Consider the following 25687-nt stretch of genomic DNA (forward strand, 5'->3'; position numbering starts at 1 on the left):
AAGTCAATAGAAGTGATGTGCTAGGATGTACAGAAAAATTGTCATGAATTTTTTTAATGTGCAGTTTTGTCCCATTCTTAGACATTAGCTGGTCTCAAACTAGTGCCTTTTTCTCTTAAACGATTCACCCCATTACCTTCAACTTTGGCATGAATCATTATCCAACTGAGGGGCACACATAGTCCAAATATTGTGAAGATCTCTTGACATAAAAGATGGGGGCGGAGCTTCAAATTATGTTTAATACTTCCTTTGCCAAGAGTGACAAAAATCTTAATAACTCAGCTATGACAGCTTCAAACCATCTGAAACTTTCCTGGGCCTTTGAAAGTAATGCAATAATACAGCTATGTCATAAACTTTCAAATCATTTACAGCGCCACCCAGTGGCGGACAAAAATCTCATTTTTTATATTTTTATGTACTGTGAAATGCCTGTTTGACTAAAATAACTCAAAAATGGTCAGAAAAGCTATGACACATTGGAACATTAAGGTTCTCAACTTTTATGACTTTTCAATAAAGGGCGTGGCCTCTATGCCAACTCAAAATCCGATGTCTCGTGAAAACGATAAAAGTTGCTGTAATTGGACCTAGACGATCTGGTATTTTTAAAACTTCGTATATGGGATGGGAGTCCAATGTGAAACACACCTACAAGCCTATTTTTTATCATAGTACGAGCGCCACCTAGTGGCAGCAAAAAATATAGCAAATCCTTAATGTTTTTATGTACTCTGCTGAGCCCCTTGAAGTCATATCCCTTAAATGTTTTCTGAAAAGCCAGTGGCCATGCCTTATGCCCTCCACAAATTAGTACGATGTTTCGACAGTGGCTGTGGCCTATATGGCATTGAAAGTCACAAAATTGGAACAATAGCAGCTGCAGTAACTCCACCCACATTGTCCCACCTTGTCTAAATTTTACATATTTGGTAAGAGTCCTGCACTGAAGTCATCTACAACTAAGTTTTCATCGTTCATACTCCTTGTTCATACCCCGACCTGTTCATACCCCAACGTGCACAGGTCTGCGAGGGCCCTTTATAGCTGCTTGCAGCTCTAGTTATTATTATTATTATTTACTGTGCAGCGCTTTTCCATTTTTGAGGGCCTAAACATGCACGAAAAGTCACCAAAATTTGCACATTTGTCGGGCCCGGTGAAAAATTGGATATTTTTGTGTTTCCCAAAACAATGCAAAAAAAATGGCTCTGCAGCGCCACCTAAGGTCGAAAAAGTACACCTGGTCCCGGCCCGTTTGACCTAGAGCTACGAAAATTTTTTGGCATATGTAGGACCTAGAGACCTACAAAAAAGTCAGCGCGAGCCATGTGCTCAGATGTACAGAAAAAGAGTTATGAATTTTTGAATGTGCATTTTTGGCCCATTTTTGCACGTTTGTAGGTCCCAAACTGCTCCTTGTTTCTCCTAAACGCTTTACTCAATCACCTTCAAATTTGCTGTGGTCCATATTCACACATAGGGGCACAAGTGTGCGAAATTTGGTGCAGATCCGCTGACATATATGATAGGGGCGTGGCTTCAAATTATGTGTTCAATTTTTCCTTCGCCAAGAGTGACATAAACCTTAATAACTTTGTTGTACTAGCTTAAAAAAATCTAAAACTTCATAGATACATGGAAACTTATGTCTTTAACACCTTTAAAAAAAGTTTTTTTAAATAACTACTAGCGCCGCCTAGTGGTTGATTAAAATGTCATTTTTTACACTTTCATGTATTGTGCTCAGTCTGTTTGAGTAAAACAAGTGAAAATTGGTCAGAATATCATTAAGACATGGAATATTAAGGTTTTAAAATTTTACGACTTTTCGATAATGGGCGTAGTCTGCACGCCACCTCAAAGTCAGATGACTCGCCAAAACGAAAAAAGTGGCTGTAATTGGCCCCAAAATGGCCTTATGAGTGGAAAATAGCCTCTCACTCCCGGCCCGTTTGACCTAGAGCTCCAAAAATTTGTAGCCTTATGTAGGACCTCGAGCCCTACAAAAAAGTCAGCGCGAGCCATATGCTCAGATGTACAGAAAGAGAGTTATAAATTTTTGAATGTGCACTTTTGGCCCGTTTTTGCTCATTTGCAGGTCCCGAACTGCTCCTTTTTTCTCCCAAACGCTTGACCCGATCGACTTCAAATTTGCTGTGATGTTTTATCTGACTGTGAGGCACAATTGTTCAAATTTTTGTGATGATCTGCCATCAAATATGTTGGGGGCGGGGCTTTATATTATGCCTTTGATGATTACTTTGCCACATGTGAAACAAACCTTTATAACTCAGCTATACAAGCTTAGAAAAATCTGAAACTTCACAGACACATGGAGACTAAAGCCCTTAACACAAGTGTTTAAAAAAATCTTCAATTGCTTATAAGGCCATCTAGTGGCAAACAAAAATGTCAGTCTGATGTCTCGCCAAAACGAACAAAGTTGCTGTGTTTGGTCCCAGATGGTCTTATCTTGTCTAAACTTCATATATTTGATGGGTTTCCAATGCGGAATACACCTATCAACGCATTTTTTGCTATAGTGCGAGCGCCACCTAGTGGCAGCCAAAAATATAGCATTTTTGAAAAATTTTTACGTGTGTAGCTGAGCCCTTTGAAGTAATATCGCTGAAATTAAGTGTGACAAGCCTCTAGACAGCCCTGCTGACCTCCACCAAATTTTACGAAGTTTCGATAATGGGCGTGGCCTTTACGTCCTTTTTCATTCCGAAAATTTAACGGACCAGTAAAAGCTGCTGTAATTTGACCCAGATGATCTGATCTTCTCACAATTTCACACATTGGATGAAAATCTATTCCTGAAGACATCGACAAACATATATTCCAGTTTAAAGCTAGCGCCACCTAGTGGCTGCAAAAAATGTCATTAGTCGAAAGATTGGAGTCATTCCTGTTTGGTTTGACCTAACACTATAAAAGTTTTTAGGCATATGTAGGATTGTAAGACCTACAAAAAAGTCAATAGGAGTGATGTGCTAAGATGTACAGAATAATTTTTATGATTTTTTTTATGTGCAATTTTGCCCCATTCTTAGACATTAGCCGGTCTAAATCTAGTGCCTTTTTCTCTTAAACGGTTCACCCGATTAACTTCTACGTTGGCATGGACTATTATCAGATATAGCGGCACAAATCTCCCAAAAATTGTGAAGATCCCATGACTTGTAAGATGTGGGCGGAGCTTCAAATTGTTTTGAATATTTCCTTCGCCAAGAGTGACAAAAACCTTAATAACTCAGCTGTTTCAGCTTCAAATCATGTGAAACACCTGCAGGGAGTTTAAAAGTCATGCCCTAATACAGCTATGTGATAAACATCCAATTCATTTACAGCGCCACCTAGTGGCCGACAAAAATCTAATTTTTTACACTCTCATGTACTGTGCAATGTCTGTTTGACTACATGAACTAAAAAATGATCAGAAAAGCTATGACACAGTGGAGAATGAAGGTTCTCAACTTTTATGATTTTTCAATAAAAGGCGTGGCCTGTATGCCAGCTCAAAGTCCGATTTCTCACCAAAACGGTAAAAGTTGCTGTAATTGGACCTAGATGATCTGATGTTTGCAAAACTTCATATATGGGATGGGAGTCCAATGTGAAACACACCTACAAGCCTATTTTTTAATCATAGTACGAGCGCCACCTAGTGGCAGCAAAAAAATATAGCAAATCCTTAATGTTTTTATGTACTCCGCTGAGCCCCTTGAAGTGATATCCCTTAAATGTTTTCTGAAAAGCCAGTGGCCATGCCTTATGCCCCCCACAAATCAGTACAATGTTTCGACAGTGGGTGTGGCCTATATGGCATTGAAAGTCACAAAATTGGAACAATAAAAGCTGCAGTAACTCCACACACATCGTCCCACCTTGTCTAAATTTTACATATTTGGTAATAGTCCTGCACTGAAGTGATCTACAACAAATTTTTCATCATTCATAGTCCTTGTTCATACCCCGACCTGTTCATACCTCAACGTGCACAGGTCTGCGAGGGCCCTTTATAGCTGCTTGCAGCTCTAGTTATTATTATTATTATTATTCTCCAAAGTAAATCCCAAATGTGAGGGCCTAAACATGCACGAAAAGTCACCAAAATTTGCACACTCATCAGGCCTGCTGTAAAATTAGGTATTTTGGTGTTTTCATACATAAAATCTAAAAAATTGATTTTTAGCGCCACCTAGAGTCGAACACTTCTCCGGGGTCACGGCCAGTTTCACCTAGAGCTTTGAAATTTTTTTGGCATATATAGCACCTCAAGCCCTACAAAAAAGTTATAGAACACCATATGCTAGGTTGTACAGAACCAGAGCTATGAATTTTTTTTATGTGCCTTTTTGGACCATTTTTGGATGTTTGCAGGTAGCAAATTCTTCTTAATAGCTCCTAAACAATTAAGCCGATCAACTTTAAATTTGGTGTGCTCCATAATCACGCATAGGGCCACATTTGGGTGAAATTTCGTGAAGATCGGCCAACTTATATGATGGGGGCGGGGCTTTAAATTATGTGTGTTAAATTTCCTTCGCCAAGAGCAACAAAAACCTTAATAACTCCAATGTGCAAGCTTCAAAAAATCTGACACTTTACGGAAAATTTATTAGTTATGTCCTTTAAAAATCTGCATGATAAATTTTAAAATTATTTACAGCGCCACCTAGTTACAGACAAAAATGTCATTTTTTAAACTTTCATGTATTGTGCAAAGCCCAAAAGAGTAAATGGACTGAAAATTTGTACAAATAGCATCAAGACTTAGATAAAATGGGTTTTCAAATTTTACGGCTTTGTGATTAGGGTGATGGTCTGTATGCCACCTCAAAGTCAGAGTTTTCCCAAATCAGCAAAACTTGCTGTAATTGAACCCAGATGATCCTTCAAACGGCAGCCCCTTCCGACCCGTTTGACCTAGAGCTATGAAATTTTTTATGCATATGTAGGACCTCAAGACCTACAAAAACATTATAGAGTGCCATATGTTAGGATGTACAGAACCAGAGTTATCAATTTTTGAATGTAGCATTTGGCCCGATTTTCTACATTTTTCGGTACCGAAACCCTTGACCCGATCAACTTCACATTTGGCGTGCCCCATTATCTGACATAGGGGAACACTTAGGAAAAATTTCATGAAGATCGGCTATCATATATGATGGGGGTGGGGCTTCAAAATCCGTGTTTCAAACTCAAATTTTGTTCGCCATGAGCAACAAAAACCCTAATAACTCCAATTTGCAAGCTTGAAAAAATCTGAAACTTTACAGGAATATTACTAGTCAAAGCTTTAAAATATCTGCATGGTTGAATATCAACTTAATGATAGCGCCACCTAGTCACAGACAAAAATGTCATTTTTTGAACTTTCATGTGTTGTGCTAAGTCTGTAAAAGTAAATGAACTGAAATTTTGCCCGAATAGCATCAAGACTTAAGAGATACGGGTTTCCAAATTTTACAACTTTGTGATAAAGGGGGTGGTCTGTACACCATCTCAAAGTCAGAGTTTTCCCAAATCAGCAAAACTTGCTGTAATTGAACCCAGATGATCCTTCAAACTGCAGCCCCTTCCGACCCATTTGACCTAGAGCTACAAATTTTTTTATTTATGTGTAGGACCTCAAGACCTACAAAAACATTATAGAGCAGCATATGTTAGGATGAACAGAACCAGAGTTATCAATAGTTGAATGTAGAATTTGGCCCGATTTTCTACATTTTTCGGTACCGAAACCCTTGACCCGATCAACTTTACATTTGGCGTGCCCCATTATCTAACATAGGGGAACATTTGGGAAAAATTTTGTGATCGGCCAACATAAATGATGGGGGTGGGGCTTCAAAATACGTGTTTTAAACTCAAATTTCATTCGCCATGAACAACAAAAACCCTAATAACTCCAATGTGCAAGTTTTAAAAAATCTGAAACTTTACAAATATTTTACTCATCATAGTTTTAAAATACATGCATGGTTGATTATCAACTTAATGATAGCGCCACCTAGTCACAGACAAAAATGTCAATTTTTAAACTTTCATGTGTTGTGCTAAGCCCGTCAGAGTAAATGTACTGAAGATTTGTCCGAATAGCATTGAGACTTAGAGATTAAAGGTATCCAAATTTTATGACTTTGTGATAAAGTGGGTGGTCTGTATGCAACCCCAAATTCGGAGTTTGCTCAAGTCATCTAAACTTACTGTAATGGAGCCCAGGTGATCATAAAACGAGAGTCAGTTCTGACCCGTTTGACCTAGAGCTACGAAATTGTTTATGTATATGTAAGACCTCAAGACCTACAAAAACATCATAGAGCGCCATATGTTAGGATGTACAGAACCAGAGTTATCAATTGTTGAATGTAGCATTTGGCCCGATTTTCTACATTTTTCGGTACCAAAACCCTTGACCTGATCAACTTCACATTTGAGGTGCTCCATTACCTGACAGAGTGGCACCATTGGGCAAAATCTCATTAAGATCGGCTAATCTATATGATGGGGGCGGGGCTTCAAAATACTTGAATCATATTTCCTATGCCACCAGTGTAAAAAACCTTAATATTTCAGATTTTTCACTGTGCTAATCCTGTTTGAGCAATTTAACGGTACCAAGAGCGACACCTGGTACCAGACAAAAGAGATACTTTTTACACTTTCATGTTCTTTGCTATGCTGCTTTCAGCAAATTCACTGAAAATTAGTCAGGAGAATATTGAGACAAAGCGAACATTATGAATCTCAAATATCATGACTCTTCAAATTTGGCCAAGTTTGCGATTCTAATTACTTAGTAGAGCCCGTTGGACAAATGCGAATACAAATGTTACCTTTTCTAGAACATTGACCTCTACACTTTGCCTGCATATGGCCGAATACATTCATACCCAAATTTGTTCATACCTCAGAACTGTTCATCCTTCAACGTGCTCATGTCTGCGAGGGCCCGTTATAGCTGCTTGCAGCTCTAGTTCTGTTTGTTCTTGAAACATGTAATAGATTGTTATTTATAACGGCATTGTAAGTTATTAGCTTACAATTAGTCTTCTTTAAGGAGGTGTGAAAGCAAATTGGTGTAAGAGTTTATACTTTCTGATATGAGTGTCATTGTTATATTTGATGATTCTGTAAAGTTAAAATTTTTTTATATATATATATATATATATATATATATATATATATATATATATATATATGTATATATATATATATATATATATATATATATATATATATATATTGACTATATATATAGTCTTAGAGTCTTCTTTTTTTTTTTTTTTTAAAGCTCCGCGTCACAAACACGATAGCTCATGGTGACCATTCCACTCAGCGACTCGCCTTTTCTAGTAGTTAAAGCAAATTGGAGTTGGATCTCCTCTTATCCATTAATTCGCAGTAGTATCTGTTCCAGAGCACCCATCCACCTATCAATATTCTCTCGTTTCATGATTTTAAAATATTTAACTGGCCACAGTGAACATGTAGCGTAATGGTGGCTTCTGATACCGAAACAACACATCCCCGAGCTCAACCAGCAAATCAGAGTTAGCAAAGCATGCCCCCCTTGAGCTACCTATGTACAGAGGCTCCGACCCTAGTCGCAACTCGGAGCTGAAAAGGTTCAGGGTAGAGGCTTATCAAAACCTTCCTTACCTGGGGCAATTTTTGGTGTGAACGGAAAAGGGAACTCACCCAACGGGGTACAACGGAAGAGTTCCTGCGGTGTGAAAGGGGCTAAGCTCCTGGAGTTGCCTAGCCAGTCTCCAGATCTCAACCCCATAGAAAATCTTCGGAGGGAGTTGAAAATCAGTGTTGCCCAGCGACAGCCCCAAAACATCATGGCTCTGGAAGCAATCTGCATGGAGGAATCGGCCAAAATACCTGCAACGGTGTGTGAAAATCTTGTGAAGTTACAGAAAACTTTTGATATCTGTCATTGCCAGCACAGGGTATATCACAAAGTATTCAGATGAAATTTTGTTTTTGACCAAATACCTGTTTTCCACCATAATTTGCAAATAAACTATTTAGAAATCAACCAATGTGATTTTCTGGATTTTTTTTTCATTTTGTCTTTCATAGCTGGTGTACCTATGATGAAAATTAAAGGCCTCTCTCATCTTTTTAAGTGGGAGAACGTGCACAATTGGTGGCTGTCTCAATTTTTTTTTGCCCGCTGTAGATTCCCACCCCTAATTTTTAAGAATGAAGATCCGTCTGCCAGAGCTGTTAGCAATTATTGTTAATGCAAAAACTACCATTATTATAACAAGTTTTGAAATTCATTTTTTATTCGGTGAACTAAGTTTAAAACCAGTTAAAATTTTATTGTGTTCCAGTGTGACCTGTTCATTCAAGAAGGTGCCAGGTTGGGTCGAACTCCTACAGAAGTGGCTTCAATGTGTGACATCACATTTTCTTGTGTCTCTGACCCAAAAGCTGCCAGAGATGTAAGATTAACAACAGTTGTATTATTGGATTGATGATGAATGAATGTCTTGGTTTCGCTAATAGAATTTTCTTCGTATGTTTTGATCCAGTTGGTGATGGGTCCCAGTGGAGTGCTGCAGGGAATCAGGCCGGGCAAGTGTTATGTAGAAATGAGTACAGTTGACCCAGAGACTATTACAGAGCTCTCACAGGTTGGTTGACACAATAGTACCTTGGGTTTTTCAAATGCCACTAGCCAAAAACTTAATTTTACCTTTAAAAAAAATTGCATCAGGGTCATTCTAGAATTTGGCCTTCAGAATGTTTGAAAAATAAACCTTCACTTTTCTGATTTTCTGCTATATATTCGTCAATAATAGGTAATAAAATATCATAGGCTTGATTAGGTCACTTTCAGATCAATCATGCAGTTTTTATTACAGGTTTAGTTTGGTGTTTACAATACTTGGTACAACTCTTTTACCAACAATGAGCAACATGAAAAAAGTACATAATTGATTTCTGAAATATAAGTCCTTTTCCATTATTCAAATAAAGTACCATCCTGTCTGAATAACTATTTGATTTCATGTATGACTTGATTTGAATTAATTTTAATAATTTTCAAAAGCTGTCTTACCCAAATTTTCAAAAACAGCATGTTTTAATTTGGAAGTTTCAGTATTTACTGTGTTCATTTACTCAAACGCAATGGGTCTCATCCTTAAGAGCAAAAAAGGTAATTTAAGATTGTTTTCAATATGGTAACTGGTAGGGCTGCATAATTAATTGAATTTTTATCGCGATTATGATATTGGCTGCCACAATTTATTAAGCTGATCCTCGGCGATATTAACCTTTAAAAAGCTGGCTAAACATGTCAAATCAAGCACTTTGTCATTCTACCACCAGAGGACAATGTTTCCCTTATGTTTGCATGACTAAAGCCTCTGCATTACTTACCCTAATACAGTCAGCCCCCGGCTTACGAGCACCCTGATTTGCGAACAATTCGCCTTACGAGCGTGGATCAGGGAGATTTTTGTCCTCCGCTTACGAGCAAACCTCTCGCCTTACGAGCATTCCGACAAACCAGCCATTGAGTATGTAGAAATGTTCTCGCCTAACTGCGTCATACTTGTGGCGGTAACGTGAACGCTATTGGTCTTACAACCTCACACTGACTGTCTCACTCACGGTGTCTAAATATATTACCATTTAAGTGTAGTGTTTGTACAGCTAAAGGGAAAAACAGCTGACATGAAATTAAATGTGCCGATTGCAGGACAAAGAATTGTCATTGGTTTAAATGTGTGTTTTTTTTTAATTAATTGTCAATACATTCCAACCGTTTAAAAAAAAGTGCGAATAATTATCAGTCAGTCAAGGAGACGCCAATATGCTATTGGTCGATTAAGGTCACCCGGTCTCACTCACGGAGATGCTATTGGCCGGCGTCACATGTCAATCACAGAAATGCCGATATGCTATTGGCCGAACGCCTTTATCTAGCTTGATGGGACAGGATGGAAGGAAGTAGAGAAAATGAGTGTAAAACGGAATGTTTTGAAGACTTTGCAAACTTTATCTGTTAGACATAGCTTCTAAAATTACTAGCAGCGGTAAAGGAAGAAATAAGAGGATGATGTTTTAGTATCTCCGTGATTTGCACCATGACTGAAAGAGTTACTGTAACACTGTAAGAGCAATAGCCTATCTGCGTTGCCGTATTAACTCAAGACGTTGATCTCTGCACCCTGTTACGGGTGGTATTACAGTGCTATATAATGGTTGCTTGACAAAACTGCATGTCATGTTAGTCGGCGACCTCCCGACATGCTTTGGGACAGCGCCATTGTTGCAATTCTGTGAGTTGAAGCCAACAGTGAACTGACGCTCGAACAAGCTATAAGTGTGGTGCATAGTTAATACAACACACACAACCTCCCCTCCGCCTCCACCCAGCTCAATTCACGTCGGGAAAAACAGCTGACATGAAATTAAGTGTGCCGATTGCAGGACAAAAAATCGTCACAGGTTTAAATTTGTTTTAATCAATAAGATGTCAATACATTCCAACCGTTTAAAAAAAAAGTGCGAATAATTATCAGTCAGTCAAGGAGACGCCAATATGCTATTGGTCGATTAAGGTCACCCGGTCTCACTCACGGAGATGCTATTGGCCGGCGTCACACGTCAATCACAGAAGTGCCGATATGCTATTGGCCGAACGCCTTTATCTAGCTTGATGGCACAGCTGGTTGGGATGGAAGGAAGTAGAGAAAACCCTGACTGAAAAAGTTACTGTGACACTGTAAGACCAATAGCATATCTGATTTACCGTATTGACTTCGAGCATTCATCTCTGCTCATCTCTGCTTATCTCAGCCCAAGTTACGTCTTTCCAAAGGTAAAAGTCATTTTTCCTTTGTACTTGTTATTTAATGCAACTGTACAGTAGATTATGTCACTCAATATTAATATATGTATACAGCGTGATTATTTTACCTAAGGCTTCTGCGCGCGTTGCACGCATTCACGAATTAACATGGGTTTGGATTGCCCGCTATACGAGCAATTCGAGATACGAGCGTAGCCGCTGAACGGATTAAGTTCGTAACCCGGGGGCCCACTGTATATTATTTACCAGTGTGAAATGGCGTTGAGTTTCTCACCTGATTCCTTATATAGACAGTGCGAGCTGTCAATTGAGACCAAAAATTGGAATGAATTTGGTTTGGAATGACCGAAAATGGCATTTTGACTGCTAATTGATTAAAATTTGCATAAAAGTAAATGATTCGCTCGGTTCTAAGTAGGCTTCATTTTTTTCATTGGTTTGCACTCAGCAAGAAGATTAGCTGTGTTGCCCTTTATGCCAAGTTTGTCCCATGTCTTGGGTGAATTTCTTTAAATTATTATTTACTTTATTTACTTTAGTTTAATATTATTATTTGTAATTATAAGCCTTGACTCCTTGTTTATATGCTGTTTTTTTTAAAAGAAGAGCAATAAATTGGCATGTTTGTCCAATCATGATGAATAATCGTGAATAATAATTGTGATTTCAATATTGACCAAAATAACCATTATTATTTTGGTCACAATTGTTCAACCCAGTAACAGGTTTGAAATTAAGGTAACAGGGTGGCATAAATTAAGTAGAAAAACTAGCTACATTATTTTTGATTATAGATCAAAGTGACACAAGATAAAAGCCCAAGTCACTGACGTGTTCTTTGAATAACTTATAATACCTTCTGTCACTTTTTCCCTAAAAAAAAAACCCACCCCCAAATAGCATACTAATAATTACAGAAGTTTTTGTCAAAAACATTGCTTTTAGACAAAACTCAGATAAAAACATAGTTGAAAACTTGTCACGTGCTTTAGAACATCAGTTTAGAACAGTTGTCAGCTATGGTTTTACCTCGGTGTTGTTTAAAAGCAATGTTTTCAACTAAAGTTTTTGTAATTACTAGTATTTCTTCTATTTTTGTGGGCACAAGGGGCATGAGGTAATGCCAGTGGCGGTGCTGATGACCCCAGGGAAAAGGCTTTGTTTTTGTCATATAAAGTTTAATGCAACAAAATAAGAATTTTGATTTTGTTTATTTTTATTTTCTATTTTCTAAAAATGAACCTGATGCACCTGGTTATATTTTTCACGCTGTGAGAAAAACAAATCATCTACTGTAACTTAGTTTAGTGTCCCCTATTATGAATTGTAACTCATTGTTTGAATAGTTTTATTTATTTGATGGTAATCTTCACACTGAAGCGGTTCCTGCAACCACAATCCATTTTGAGTTTAGATGTAGATCCATTAGAGAATAAAAGCCAACTGAATGATGTGCAACCTTGTTACTCAAATTAGAGTAACAAGGTTGCAAATCTGCTCTTACATTAAGCTTTTTCTCAGGAGTAGAAACTAGCTGTTTAGCTAGCTGTTATTGCTGGCCAGGAAGACAATCTTATTTATGTAATAAGAAAGAAAATGATCTAAAAATCATTGTCTTATTCTGATTGTATGCATAACAGGATTAATAAAGTGAGACATTCAAGTAAGGCTCACTATTTTATAAGAATCTGAAAAATAGAAGAGAGGACATAGCTTTGCTCTAGCCCGGGGATCGGCAACCCGCAGCTCTCGAGCCACATGCGGCTCTTTAACGCCATCCTAGTGGCTCCCTGGAGCTTTTTCAAAAATGTTTGAACATGGAAAAAGATGGGGGGAAATATTTTTTTCTTTTAATATGGTTTCTGTAGGAGGAAAAACATGACACAAACATTCATAACGTTTTCCAATGTTTTAAAAATGTGTAGAATAAATACTACATTTCAACATTTCTGTCAACGAAGAATTACGTCATAGCCTGCGACACGCGTTTCTATTAGCAGGGCAGGTTGCAAGCCAAGTGGCCGTTGTAAACAAACCGGCAGCCATGAGCCTAAGGGAAAAAGGGAAAAATACAGTAACTGAGGAGAACAGAGGATTCAACGTTTCTTGGACCGAATCGTTTGCATTTGTTGCCAATGCAGAAGGATTGCCTGAAGGTTTGCTCTGTAGCGAGAAGTTGTCAAATAACAAAAAGAGCAATGTGGAAAGGCATTTTCAGGGAAGGCATGCTATATTTGCAGCCGAGTACCCAGTTGGACGCGATAGAAAATGTGCGATTGCATTACTTAGCTTGCAGTCCTGTGTCAAGATTAAAGTCACATCTTACATGCCCGATGTTGAGAAGCTGACATTGACGTCCGAAAACAGAAGTCACATTAAATGGGTAAGAACACAATCCTGTCATAGGTACATATTTTGTAACAAAGGGCCTGTTTTTATAAAGCCATATCTGATTTATGTCAGTATATATTTGGAATGACACTTAGGGGTATTGTTGTGTTTTGTTGCTCAGATCCGAGGATAGCTGTGTTGGTTACATGTCAAAAAAGGATGCTTTTTCGTTTTACCCTTGCACTGACTTGTTGGCATTTGCACAGACATCAAACCTGAACTGTATTGATTTGATTTTATGTGCTTTACATTTTCAAAAGGCTGATGTTTTATTTTTATACTCTAATTGCAGCCTGCGTTTTATTGCACTGTGTTGGCCAGATAAGGGGCATGTTATGTACGTTCCATTTTGTAGTTTTTTCGAATCTTTAAAATAAAAACATCAAAAATCTGATTTCATTACTTCATTTATGTAATTTCATCAAAGCAATGAAACATGATTCCTTAATATTGAAACGAAGTTAAACTTGAGGTGGCATCGGACAACAGAGTAGTCACGTGGTGCATCATTATCAACCGGATGCACTGCAGTAAAACATTTAATCATGAAGGTTCATTTTGTATTTGTTGTTAAAAGTAGGCTAATATACACACGTGGACAAAATTGTTGGTACCCCTCAGTTAAAGAAGGAAAAACCCACAATTCTCACTGAAATCACTTGAAACTTACAAAAGTAACAATAAATAAAAATGTATTGAAAATTAAACAATCAAAATCAGCCATCACTTTTGAATTGCTGATTAACATAATTATTTAAAAAAACATTAATGAAACAGGCCTGGACAAAAATGATGGTACCCATAACTTAATATTTTGTTGCACAACCTTTTGAGGCAATCACTGCAATTAAGCGATTTCTGTATTTGTCAATGAGCGTTCTGCAGCTGTCAACAGGTATTTTGGCCCACTCCTCATGAGCAAACTGCTCCAGTTGTCTCAGGTTTGATGGGTGTCTTCTCCAAATGGCATGTTTCAGCTCCTTCCACAGATGTTCAATGGGATTCAGATCTGGGCTCATGGAAGGCCACTTTAGAATAGTCCAATGCGTTTCTCTCAGCCATTATTGGGTGTTTTTGGCTGCGTGTTTTGGATCGTTGTCCTGTTGGAAGACCCATGACCTGCGACTGAGACCAAGCTTTCTGACACTAGGCAGCACATTTCTCTCCAGAATGCCTTGATAGTCTACAGATTTCATTTTACCTTGCACACATTCAAGACACCCTGTGCCAGATGCAGCAAAGCAGCCCTAAAACATTACTGAGCCTCCTCCATGTTTCACCGTAGGGACAGTGTTCTTTTCTTTGTATGCTTGGTTTTTGAGTCTATGAACATAGAGTTGATGTGCCTTACCAAAAAGCTCCAGTTTGGTCTCATCTGTCCAAAGGACATTCTCCCAGAAGCTTTGTGGCTTGTCAACATGCATTTTTGCAAATTCCAGTCTCGCTTTTTATGATTTTTTTTTCAGCAGTGGTGTCCTCCTTGGTCGTCTCCCATGAAGTCCACTTTGGCTCAAACAACGACGAATGGTGCGATCTGACACTGATGTACCTTGGCCTTGGAGTTCACCTTTAATTTCTTTGGAGGTTGTTCTGGGCTCTTTGGATACAATTCGAACGATCCGTCTCTTCAATTTGTCATCAATTTTCCTCTTACGGGCACGTCCAGAGAGGTTGGCTACTGTCCCGTGGGTCTTGAACTTCTGAATAATATGAGCCACTGTTGTCACAGGAACTTCAAACTGTTTAGAGATGGTCTTATAGCCTTTACCTTTAAGATGTTTGTCTAAATTTTTTTTCCGGATGCCCTGGGACAATTCTCTCCTTCGCTTTCTGTTGTCCATGTTCATTGTGGTACACACCTTTTCACCAAACAGCAGAGTGACTACTTGTCTCCCTTTAAATAGGCAGACTGACTGATTATGAGTTTGGAAACACCTGTGATGTCAATTAAAGGACACACCTGAGTTAATCATGTCAATCTGGTCAAATAGTTTTCAATCTTTTATAGAGGTACCATCATTTTTGTCCAGGCCTATTTCATTAGTTTTTTTTTTAAATAATTATGTTAATTGGCAATTCAAAAGTGATGGCTGATTTTGATTATTTAATTTTCAATAAATTTTTATTTATTGTTGCTTTTGTAAGTTTCAAGTGATTTCAGTGAGAATTGTGGACTTTTCCTTCTTTAACTGAGGGGTACCAACAATTTTGTCCACGTGTGTAGCTACTATAGATACAGTACATACAATATGTGTTGCCTTCATCATAAGGCTTATATAAGGCTTTTAATTTTAATTTCAATTTTTTGCGCCTCCAGACAATTTTTTTTTTCTTTGTCGAATATAGCACTTTCAACATTTTGGGTTGCCGACCCCTGCTCTAGCCATTCTTTTGTAAAGTGTTTCATGTGATTAACTGTTTTTTCTTCTACCATTCTAAAAAGTTATGGTCACAGGGTTGCATGCATGTGGGACACACATTCCATGTATAATAATTATTATTTGAAACGTTCTGTTAACTAGTAAAACATGTTCACACAGTTGCAAGAGACAGCAATGCAATAACACACAAAAAAAAGAAATTTGAAGTCCAGTTGAACTCTTTTATTTGAGATTCACTTTGGTCATTATACGGTGTGGGACAAGAGAAAAATGTAATTTTAGGGGGTTCTCCAGACTATCTGGTGTATTTAAAACAATTTCCAAGTACTTTTTTTCTTAGTTTTTAAAAATTTGGTCTTGGAATAAGTATATTTACTCAGAAACTGCATGTTTCATTATTTTTTATTTGGATTATTTAAAATTGGATGAGTGGGTCATAAAATGTCCTCCAATTCTGGAATGACCCATTAACTATGTTTTTTTTGCTTGTCTTGTTTTATCAGGTAATAACATCAAGGGGTGGACGTTTCCTGGAGGCTCCAGTGGCTGGAAGCCAGCAACTCTCTAATGATGGAATGTTGGTCATCTTGGCAGCCGGTGACCGAACAGTTTATGAGGACTGCAGCAGTTGCTTTCAGGCCATGGGCAAGACTTCCTTCTTCTTGGGTATGTAGTGTCAAATGACACCAACCATTGTGTGGTTCCTTTTTTTTTTTTTTCCCACTGTTAGACATAGACCCTGGGTGGACAAACTTTTTGGCTCAGGCTCCAGAATGACTTTGGATTTGACAGACGGGCCCATCCGTCAATTTTTTTTTTTTTTTATTGTACCCAGTCTGCAACAAGATACGGAACATACAAAAAAACTACATTTGTTAACAGTACATATCAAACAATTTCAATATCAATACTTTTCTAAAACCTAACCAGCTGACACGAATATACTACAGTAAGTCCATGTGATCAGCTTTAGTTTCTTAAACAAAATTAATAAACTGGTGAAGTCAAGCGTAAAGTCTCTTCTCTCAAATAGAGTTAACTAGTTTGACAATGGCTTCACTACGTGGTCAAGCTGCAACACAAATTTACACAGTGCTTCCTGATGAATTATGCACTGTAGGTAACTTATCTCCTGCTTGGGGTTGTCCTCTTTGACCAGATTTCATACAGATTATTTGTTGAGCCTGCAAGCTAGCTACCAACCTGTCAGCGGTAGCTGTACGTTCTTGAGGTGAAAAGGTGCTTGCGGAATTAGAATGTGTGGTGGAAAAGTGATGGCTGATGTTAAATTCTTTTAAAATGGCAGCGGTTTCTATGCAAATAAGACATACAGTACAGTCTTGGACCAAACTTCAGTGAAAAAAACTTTTCGATGTCCATTCTTTTTTGAACAGTCGGCACTCTTGACTTTTCTTTTCTGTTTAATTGCTGAGAGATTATTTGTTGAGCCTGCAAGCTAGGTACCAAACTGTCAGCGGTAGCTGTACGTTCTTGAGGTGAAAAGGTGCTGGCGGAATTAGAATGTGTGGTGGAAAAGTGATGGCTGATGTTAAATTATTTTGAAACGGCAGCGATTTCTTTGCAAATAAGACATATACAGCCTTGGACCAAACTTAAGTGGAAAAACTTTTCGACGTCCATTCTTTTTTGAACAGCCGGCACTGTTGACTTTTCTTTTCTGTTAAATTGCTGAAAATGGGTTATGGTTTGACCAGTAGAACAGCGATAGTTGAAAATCTCTCACTCTCTCGCTCGCTCTCATTCACACACTCCCTCACACACACACGCACGCGCACACACACATCCTCCAGGCTCAGTAAAAAAAAAAAAAAAAGTCACTGCGTCACCTGTTGTTGAAATTTCTGTTTAAATGAATGCAATCATTCATGCAGCCATCCATCCACTTTCTATAGCTGCTTATCCTCAATAGGGTCGCTTGCTTGTTGGTGCCTAACTTAGCTGTCTTCAGGCAGTAGGCAGGCCTGAACAAGTTGCAATCCAATTGAAGGGCACAGAGGGACAAACAACCATTCGTGGAACCAATCACACCTAAGGACAATTTAGACTCTCCAATAGACATACCACACAAGAAGGCCAGAGCGAGCTGGAAAACACTTATGGACCACATACTACTTAGTATAGTATTTCATTGCTGCTGTGTTCGCTCCACATAGACAATGCGCACATGGCTAACTAATATGGTAATTAATTCACGTGTAGATGATATTTTGTTAGTGTGCGAGAGCATGGCAGATGGTGAGAATCACTACAAGAAGTCAGTCAATTTAGCCAACAACAACAAGTTAAGAATATTATTTTGAATTGACTTAAACCTTCACTGAGCACACTGGCTGTTTTTGGTCGATAGTCTAAACAATAAAAATGATCGAAAGCGTGCGTAACCACCATTGCTTAAATTCTAACATACCCCTAAATTTCTCCAAAATCCTTAAAATTTTGCCTGTTTAGGACTAAAAAATAGAAAAATGTGTGCCGAATAAAAGACGTTTTTGCCTGTTAAGACTATTGGCTGAAAGCATAAGTGTAACTTCGAGATAGATATCAGAAAGTTATTCGCCTGCAGCGGGAATTAAGAAATGAGGAAACTGTTTTGTGCTTCTTGCCGTGCAAGCTTGACTTCCTGGGCTGCGTTGTAACGTTATGACAAAGTGCGTCTCGGACAGAAACATTACAGGAAGCGGATTTCTCTTATGATTTTTAATATCGAATTGGAGGTGTGTTTGGTATTTGGTAGCCCCTAATTTCTAATGTGCTTTATGTGTCTTTTCTAAAACATTTTGTTTTGTTGTCTTAAAGGTGACGCAGGAAATGCAGCAAGAATGATGCTCATCCTCAACATGGTGCAGGGCAGCTTCATGGCTACCATTGCCGAAGGACTCACTTTGGCCCAGGCCACTGGCCAATCGCAACAGACCTTCCTGGACATACTTTGCCAGGGCCAAATGGCGAGCACCTTTGTGGACCAGAAATGCCAAAGTAAGTAAAGTTCATGAGGTTTTTAAGACAGCAGCTGCATATCTTGAGATATCCTGGAAACACAGCATCATTTTTTTTTCATGACATGAGTAAAAATCATGAAGGAAAGTTTGTTACTGACAATATAGTAGTACCTCCACTTATGAATGTCTCTTGTTACGAAAAATTCAGGTTATGAAATGCCCCTGCTGAAAAATAGTGTCTTTTGTTACAAAGGATAATAATGGGACACGAAACATAAGCGCTCGCTCGAACAAGATTGTAATGAAATATGTCATCACAACCCGCGATGTCTATTTGTTACCGTTTTTCATGCATATTTATAATTAATTAATATGCCAGCTTTCCCACAAATGACATGAATTTTTTGCACAGTTGTTTACTGTTGTCTTGCACTTGCACATCTTTATTCACTTCATCCGGACTTTACACTAACAGCAAAACTAATAAATATAAAATTGGCATCAGCTATGGCTAACATTGTACATATTTTTCAAAAGATTTTGTGAGATGAAAATTAACGTTTCAAAACGATATCCCAAACCAATTAATTTCGTAAGTAGAGGTACCACTATAAAGGATTGTATTATTTGAATCCTGATTTTTCTGGTCTCATTATCTAGATATCCTCCAAGGCAACTTCAAGCCAGACTACTATTTGAAGCACATTCAGAAGGATTTAAGGCTGGCCATCTCCATGGGGGATATGGCCCACCATCCTACCCCAATGGCTGCAGCTGCCAATGAGGTATTTTTATCTGCATTGGTGTATTCTCTACATTCATATAGGAGAGCTATACCAGGGCTTGACACTGTGACCGATTTACCTGCAAACGCATCCAACTTTACCAGGCTTATGGTGCAAGTACATGTTTTTAGTATGTACGTGTACAAGTTTCTACCTACTTCCTGCAATGTGCTCATGTACTCCTAATTGGGAAACGCTGCATAGGGGTCATCACACAATAATAGCTGGCTCCTCTACTTTGAACGATATTCTTATAAGAACAAAGTATTTTATTTTCTTTAAATAACTTAATTGAACGTTACATAAAATAATTTTTAACCATTTCCTTGACACCAGCAAGCAACGTTCCCTCGAAGCTGCGCTCGTGCGCAGTTACACACTTCTCTTTTTCTCTTGGTGCACAGGAAATGTATACAGCGCATTAAAAAAAAAAATAAATCAATCACTATACGTATTAGTGTATACGTATTGTATTTTCATATTCGCCTCATACCAAGTCATGTTCTGTGTGCTGCTTCTTTTCAGTTATAGAATGATGATGTACCAATGTGCAGATAGCTATGATGATTATGAGTTCTTTGGAGTTGTGGCTTGTTCTTTACCTTGGTGACAAGTGCAGTACAGTGGGCCCTTGGTTTATGACATTAATCCGTTCCCCGGTTGGGATCATAGCACAAATTGGCCGTATGGCGGGACAATCCAAACCTATGTTAATTCGCTATGCATGTAAAACCTCAGGCAAAAACATTCAAATTGTATATAGATATTAAACATTGGTATCAAAATAGTATACATGTATACAATTAGACATCATAAATAAAAAATATAGAAAGGATTTACCTTTATGTGACGAGCTTGTTATGGCCATATTCCCTAGTGAGGGTAGCCTAGCCTAGCAGAAAATGAGAGCAATCACCTAAAACACCTGAAGATGGAGATGAACACAACTACAGCCAACTCCTTGGGTCATGACAGATTTTGTCATAAAGCAGGAAAAATACCATAAAGAGGGGACGAAAAATGTCGCAGGGCACGTCGTAAGCCGAAAAAAAGTAAGGCACGTCGTAGACAGAGGGTCCATTGTATATGCTAATTGTTATGCAGCACTTACTGTTCAGAATGTTTAAACAAAAATAATACAGTCGGCCCCCGGTTTACGAACACCCTCTTTTACGAACATTTCGACTTACGAGCGTGAACCGCGGAGAATTTTGTCCCCCACTTACGCACAAACCTTTCGTCTTACGAACAATCTGACATGCTGGCATTGTACTCGCTTGTCACGGCAACGTTGAACGCTATTGCTCTTACAATGTCACAATCACTGTCTCTGTCACGGTGTCGGTCACTGAGTCAGTCACGGAGATGCCGATACGCTATTGGTCGATTAAGGTCACAGTCTCGGTCTCACTCACGGAGATGCTATTGGCCGGCGTCAGGTCAATCACAGAAATGGCGATATGCTATTGGCCGAACGCCTTTATCTAGCTTGATGGCACAGCTGGTTGGGACGGAAGGAAGGAGAGAAAATGAGTGAAAAACGGAAGGAATGAATGTTGTGAAGACTTTGCAAACTTTATCTTTTAGACATGGCTTCTAAAATTGCAAGTGGCGGTAAAGGAAGAAGTAAGAAGATGATGACAATAGAAACCAAGCAGGAGATAATAAAAAAATACGGAGGACGCACACGCATAGTTAACCTTGCTCATGAGTATGGACGTAACCGCTCGGCAATCTTCTAAGGGCAAGACTTTCCTTGCCGGGGGACGGACCTCGTTCGACAACAAAATGGAGAGGCTTCTTCTATTATGGATTAAAGAGAAGGAAATCGCCGGTGATATGTTTTAGTTTGAGTAAAGTTTTTGTTTAAGAAAATATATCAATAAATTCTGCGGGTTGGTCTCTGCTCACCTCCGTCTCCACTCGGCTCAAGTCACGTCGCCCCAGAGGAAAATGTAATTTATCCATTGTATATCCATGTTAATTTTTAATATGTGTGTATATTCGTGATGGTTTTAAATATGATTTCACCACGCGTTGCCAGTCAATGTGTATGTACAATTGACGTCGCTTTGCTGCATTAACGAAATTATCTGCTCAAGCACAATACGGTAACGCTGATATGCTATTGCTCTTACAATGTCACAGTCACTGTTTTCAGTCACGGTGTCAGTCACGGAGATGCCGATATGCTATTGGTTGAACGCCTTCATCTAGCTTGATGGCACAGCTGGTTGGGACGGAAGGAAGGAGAGAAAATCAGTCAAAAACGGAAGGAAGGAATGTTGTTAAGACTTTGCAAACTTCTAACATCTGTTAGACTTGGCTTCTAAAATTGCTAGTGGTGGTAAAGGAAGAAGTAAGAGGATGATGACAATAGAAACGTAGTAGGAGATAATAAAAAAAAAAAAATACGAAGAAGGCGCACGCATGGTTAACCTTGCTAGTGAGTATGGCCGTAACCGGTCGGCAATCTTCTAAGGGCAAGACTTTCCTTGCCGGGGGACGGACCTCGATCGACAACAAAATGGAGAGGCTTCTTCTATTATGGATTAAAGAGAAGGAAATCGCCGGTGATATGTTCTAGTTTGAGAAAAGTTCCCGTTTAAGAAAATAAATAAATTCTGCGGGTTGGTCTCTGCTCCCCTCCGCCTCCACCCAGCTCAAGTCACGTCGCCCCAAAGATAAATGTAATTTTTCCTTTGTATATGTTATTTAATTTAACTGTACAGTAGATTGTTACTCATTTTTAATATGTGTATAAAGTCGTGATGTTTTTACCTAAGGTTTTTGCACGCGTTGCACGCATTCACTAATTAACATAGGTTTGGATTGCCCGTCATACGAGCAGTTCAAGTAACGAGCGTATCTGCTGAACGGATTAAGTTCATAACACGGGGGCCCACTGTACTAAAGAAATTACAGGTGAAATAGCTCAAACAAGTTGTAAACGGACAAAAGAGGAGTGTCACAATCGCGGGGCATAGTGGAGTGCGGAGGTGGACCCAAATGCTGGGAAGCCGGTGGCAAGGTGAACTCAAGAACAGATGTTTAATATGAAGCAAGGACGAAAATCAGGGTAGCAGACAAGAACGCAAAGTAAGAACCAAAAATACAAGAATAAACTTACTATGAAAAACTAGGACTCAAGCTCAGAAAAAATAAGGAAATATAGTTCACTAAGAACAACTAAGAGGGACTGGCAAAATACAAGGTTGAAGACAGCAACACAGGGATGATTATATTTGACAATTATATTTGTTGATGGCTCGGCATCTAACTGAACGCAAACTGTGACTTAGACTAGAGGCTCAACAAGGAAACGCGAAACAGCTGGAGAGGAACTACTGACGGAGCTGATTGGGTGACACAAGGAGGGCAGGTACACAGACAGGTGGAAACAACTAACGCTAACGGGGACCGATACAAGGGGAACCAAAAGGGAACAAGACACAAGAACTAAAAGGAAACCCACAACTTGAAAATACCAAAATCCCCCAAAGCAAAAACAACAACCCAAACCACAACAGAGACATGACAAGGAAATTAGTTGTTGTTCCACATTTGTGCTGGACGACGCTTCTCAGCTCACAAATTCTCTCATAAGTGACAGGGAATAAATGCCTCAAGCTGCCCTGCCTCATCAACATATGAGCCGCTGTGTTTGTCAAGACTTCATTTGTAGATGGTTTGTTGACTGGCTCAGTCCATGGCTGGCTCATTTTCCGTTTTTAGCAACCTGCATCAAAACTATACGTGACAAAGAACCGTCTTTGGGACTGAACCCTCCACCCCTACCCTACAGGCGCAAAATTGAAATCCGAAAGTAGGACCACACCCCCTCCAAGAATTTTCATGCATGATTATGAGAGTACCAAAATGTTTAAAATGTGAAAAGTATTTTATATATTTGAGACAAAGATTACTGCAGTACACATATTTACTTTTTCTTTCATTACTAAACTGAATACAGTAACTGTACTATTATTCCTTTCTGTTTCCATTTTTTGGCCGTAGTCGAGGATCATGGAAGGCCAGCATTTCCCTCAGAGTTACGGTCCTCTGACATCGACCTAGGGTAAATCCTGTAGCGGACGATATATGATAACAGGGAAGCAGAGTTTACACTCAAAATTCCAAATTATAGCAACAACGCTCTGTTTTGACTTCAACGGGTAAATGAGACCGCCTTGGACCAATTAATGACTGTGCATCGACAACACGGCCCCAAACATGGAAGACTAGAAGTGAGAGCCTCCGTCCTCTACGGAGCTCTCGAGGATTGTGCCATGGATGGACCCGGTTGACGCTCCTTTCCTCTCTGACTGGTGTTGTGTATCAAACAACTTCTCACTTGATAGGTGCACTGTTGTGTCCAAGAAATTATTTCAGCAGCAATGAGTAATGACATGACATTGAAGAATCTGCGTTTTCAAAACATAAACCAAATTTGAATATTGTGCAAATAAAACAATTTTCCCCAAATTTTTAAAGTAAAACATACCTGTGGTCAAAACCATTTGCCTTTCCGGTCCAATCCTCCCTCCCCTCCCCCATAACCTGGCACTGATATAGGCTGTAGCGCCACCCCCATGGATACAGGCTAGACAGGTTGTATTTGGTCCTTACACTAGGCTTGCTTGCACCAACACAAAAATGGGGTTCATGCATGGTTTTACGCCGATCGCACATGTTCCAGTCTACCAGAATAGGGTTATTGTGTTAAACTAATTTCAATGGAGCCTCTCAATGATTGTGTGTCTTGCGCATTCTGACCACGTGCTCAAATATGTAATGAGATCACTAACAAAAAAGACTTGTGTGTTTTGCGATTCATATCAGTAACAGAAACAATAAATGTGGTTGAAATTTTTTCTTGTGATTATGAATCAAAATTCAGAGGGTTTGAACAATTTATTTGTTTATTTGTTTAGTGGCAACGCATTTCTTATCATTCCTTGCTTAAATAAGCGCTGCCACACAGGCCCTGCCCATGCAGATGAAAATGGCTTGATGTGTGCTTATGAGGATAGGAGCAATTTGTACCTCTCTGACACCTCTTTATACCGCCTGTCAAGAAAAAATACACGTCCCCCTTATCCATGTCTTTTAATTTCACTTTGGTTCCGGAGCTGAGGAGTAGAGATTTTGCACAATTGGCTAAGTAAACAGCAAAGTTCCATTTATTAGCTGCAGCGTTTTACTGTAGAAAACGCTAAAGTGGCCAAAATGTGTGTTTGGGAGTACACAGCCGGAGAGTCAACGTTTGCAATAAATAATTCACCTTTGGGAGTAACTGTGAGTTAGATTAGTGGTTTACAAATGGAACTGATTTAATATGAGAATTACATGTTAGTGAGATCAGTGAATTGACACAGTTTTGCATTTTAATGTCAGTAAAAGGCCTGTTTTTGCCATCGTTATTTACACTGTTGTAATAGTTTCAATCAGACGTAAGCTTCGTGAGCATAAGCGTTCAAGATCATTGATGGACGCATGTTTTGGGTTATGTCATGAAGGGTGCAAGCCAGCGACACTGTGAGAAGTGCGCTCACTGAGAACAAGGCATTTTACTTATTGGTTAAATATCCGGTTCCATAAAACTCATATTTAGTAAGAAATTAAATCGCCAATGTGCCAAATGTAATATATATGCACATATTACACTGTGGGAAGTATAAAATATGTTATAGGCCCTTTAATGCTTTTCAGATAATATATTGACTTGGAGTCACATGGTATTCGCTTGCTCTCTATATATACATCATCACAGCAGGTAATTTGCTGTGTGAATGTTTGTTATTTACAGGCTAATGGCTATAGCTTGCAAGCTAAAGACCGGTGACTCTAAAGCCATAGATGATTTGAAAAACTATAATAATTATGCATAAAATGGGCATTCATTATCCTTAACATTGAAGCGGCGTCCGCCAACTACGTTCTCTTTTTGGCGCATCTGCGGGTGACATCCAGATTTGCATATTGTGCTTTGCACTCATAGGAGGTAATCCAAAAAAAATTCATGCCCACAGATGAAAATCCGCAAGAAAGGTATGTGCACAGATGTGAAGTCGTAAGTGGTGAAGCTTCATAGTCGTAGGAGTGAGAATTGTATTAAAGACTTTACACTCACAGGTTTTAGATTCATAGTCACATGAAAATAATTAAAATCAACAGGATTTTGAATCGTCACAGAAAACCATGTCAAACATGCAAACTAGTTCTCATTGTTATATGTAATTGTTAATCACGCATAATCTTTTTCACAGTGATCTTGCACTTTACTCAAAAAACTCAATTTTCTCTCTACAG

At 38.8% G+C, this 25687-nt stretch overlaps 1 protein-coding gene across 9 annotated transcripts in view; it reads left to right on the forward strand.

Annotated features, from left to right (window-relative positions):
• The window catches only part of glyr1 (glyoxylate reductase 1 homolog (Arabidopsis)), a 91901-nt gene that overhangs the window by 54992 nt on the left and 11222 nt on the right, over positions 1–25687 (forward strand). For all 9 annotated transcript variants that reach the window (XR_015868118.1, XR_015868119.1, XM_088436340.1 and 6 more), the window contains 5 exons: positions 8367–8477; positions 8568–8669; positions 16134–16296; positions 18448–18627; positions 19251–19375. Coding sequence is in view for 7 of the 9 variants with exons in the window: in XM_088436340.1 (XP_088292466.1) it covers positions 8367–8477; positions 8568–8669; positions 16134–16296; positions 18448–18627; positions 19251–19375 (681 nt within the window). In the remaining 2 variants the exon portion in view is untranslated. The remainder of the gene's footprint in view (positions 1–8366; positions 8478–8567; positions 8670–16133; positions 16297–18447; positions 18628–19250; positions 19376–25687) is intronic.

Source organism: Hippichthys cyanospilos, chromosome 16 (assembly GCF_059441005.1).
Source record: "Hippichthys cyanospilos isolate Australia breed blue-spotted pipefish chromosome 16, RoL_Hcya_1.0, whole genome shotgun sequence".
Taxonomy (NCBI): Eukaryota; Metazoa; Chordata; class Actinopteri; order Syngnathiformes; family Syngnathidae; genus Hippichthys; species Hippichthys cyanospilos.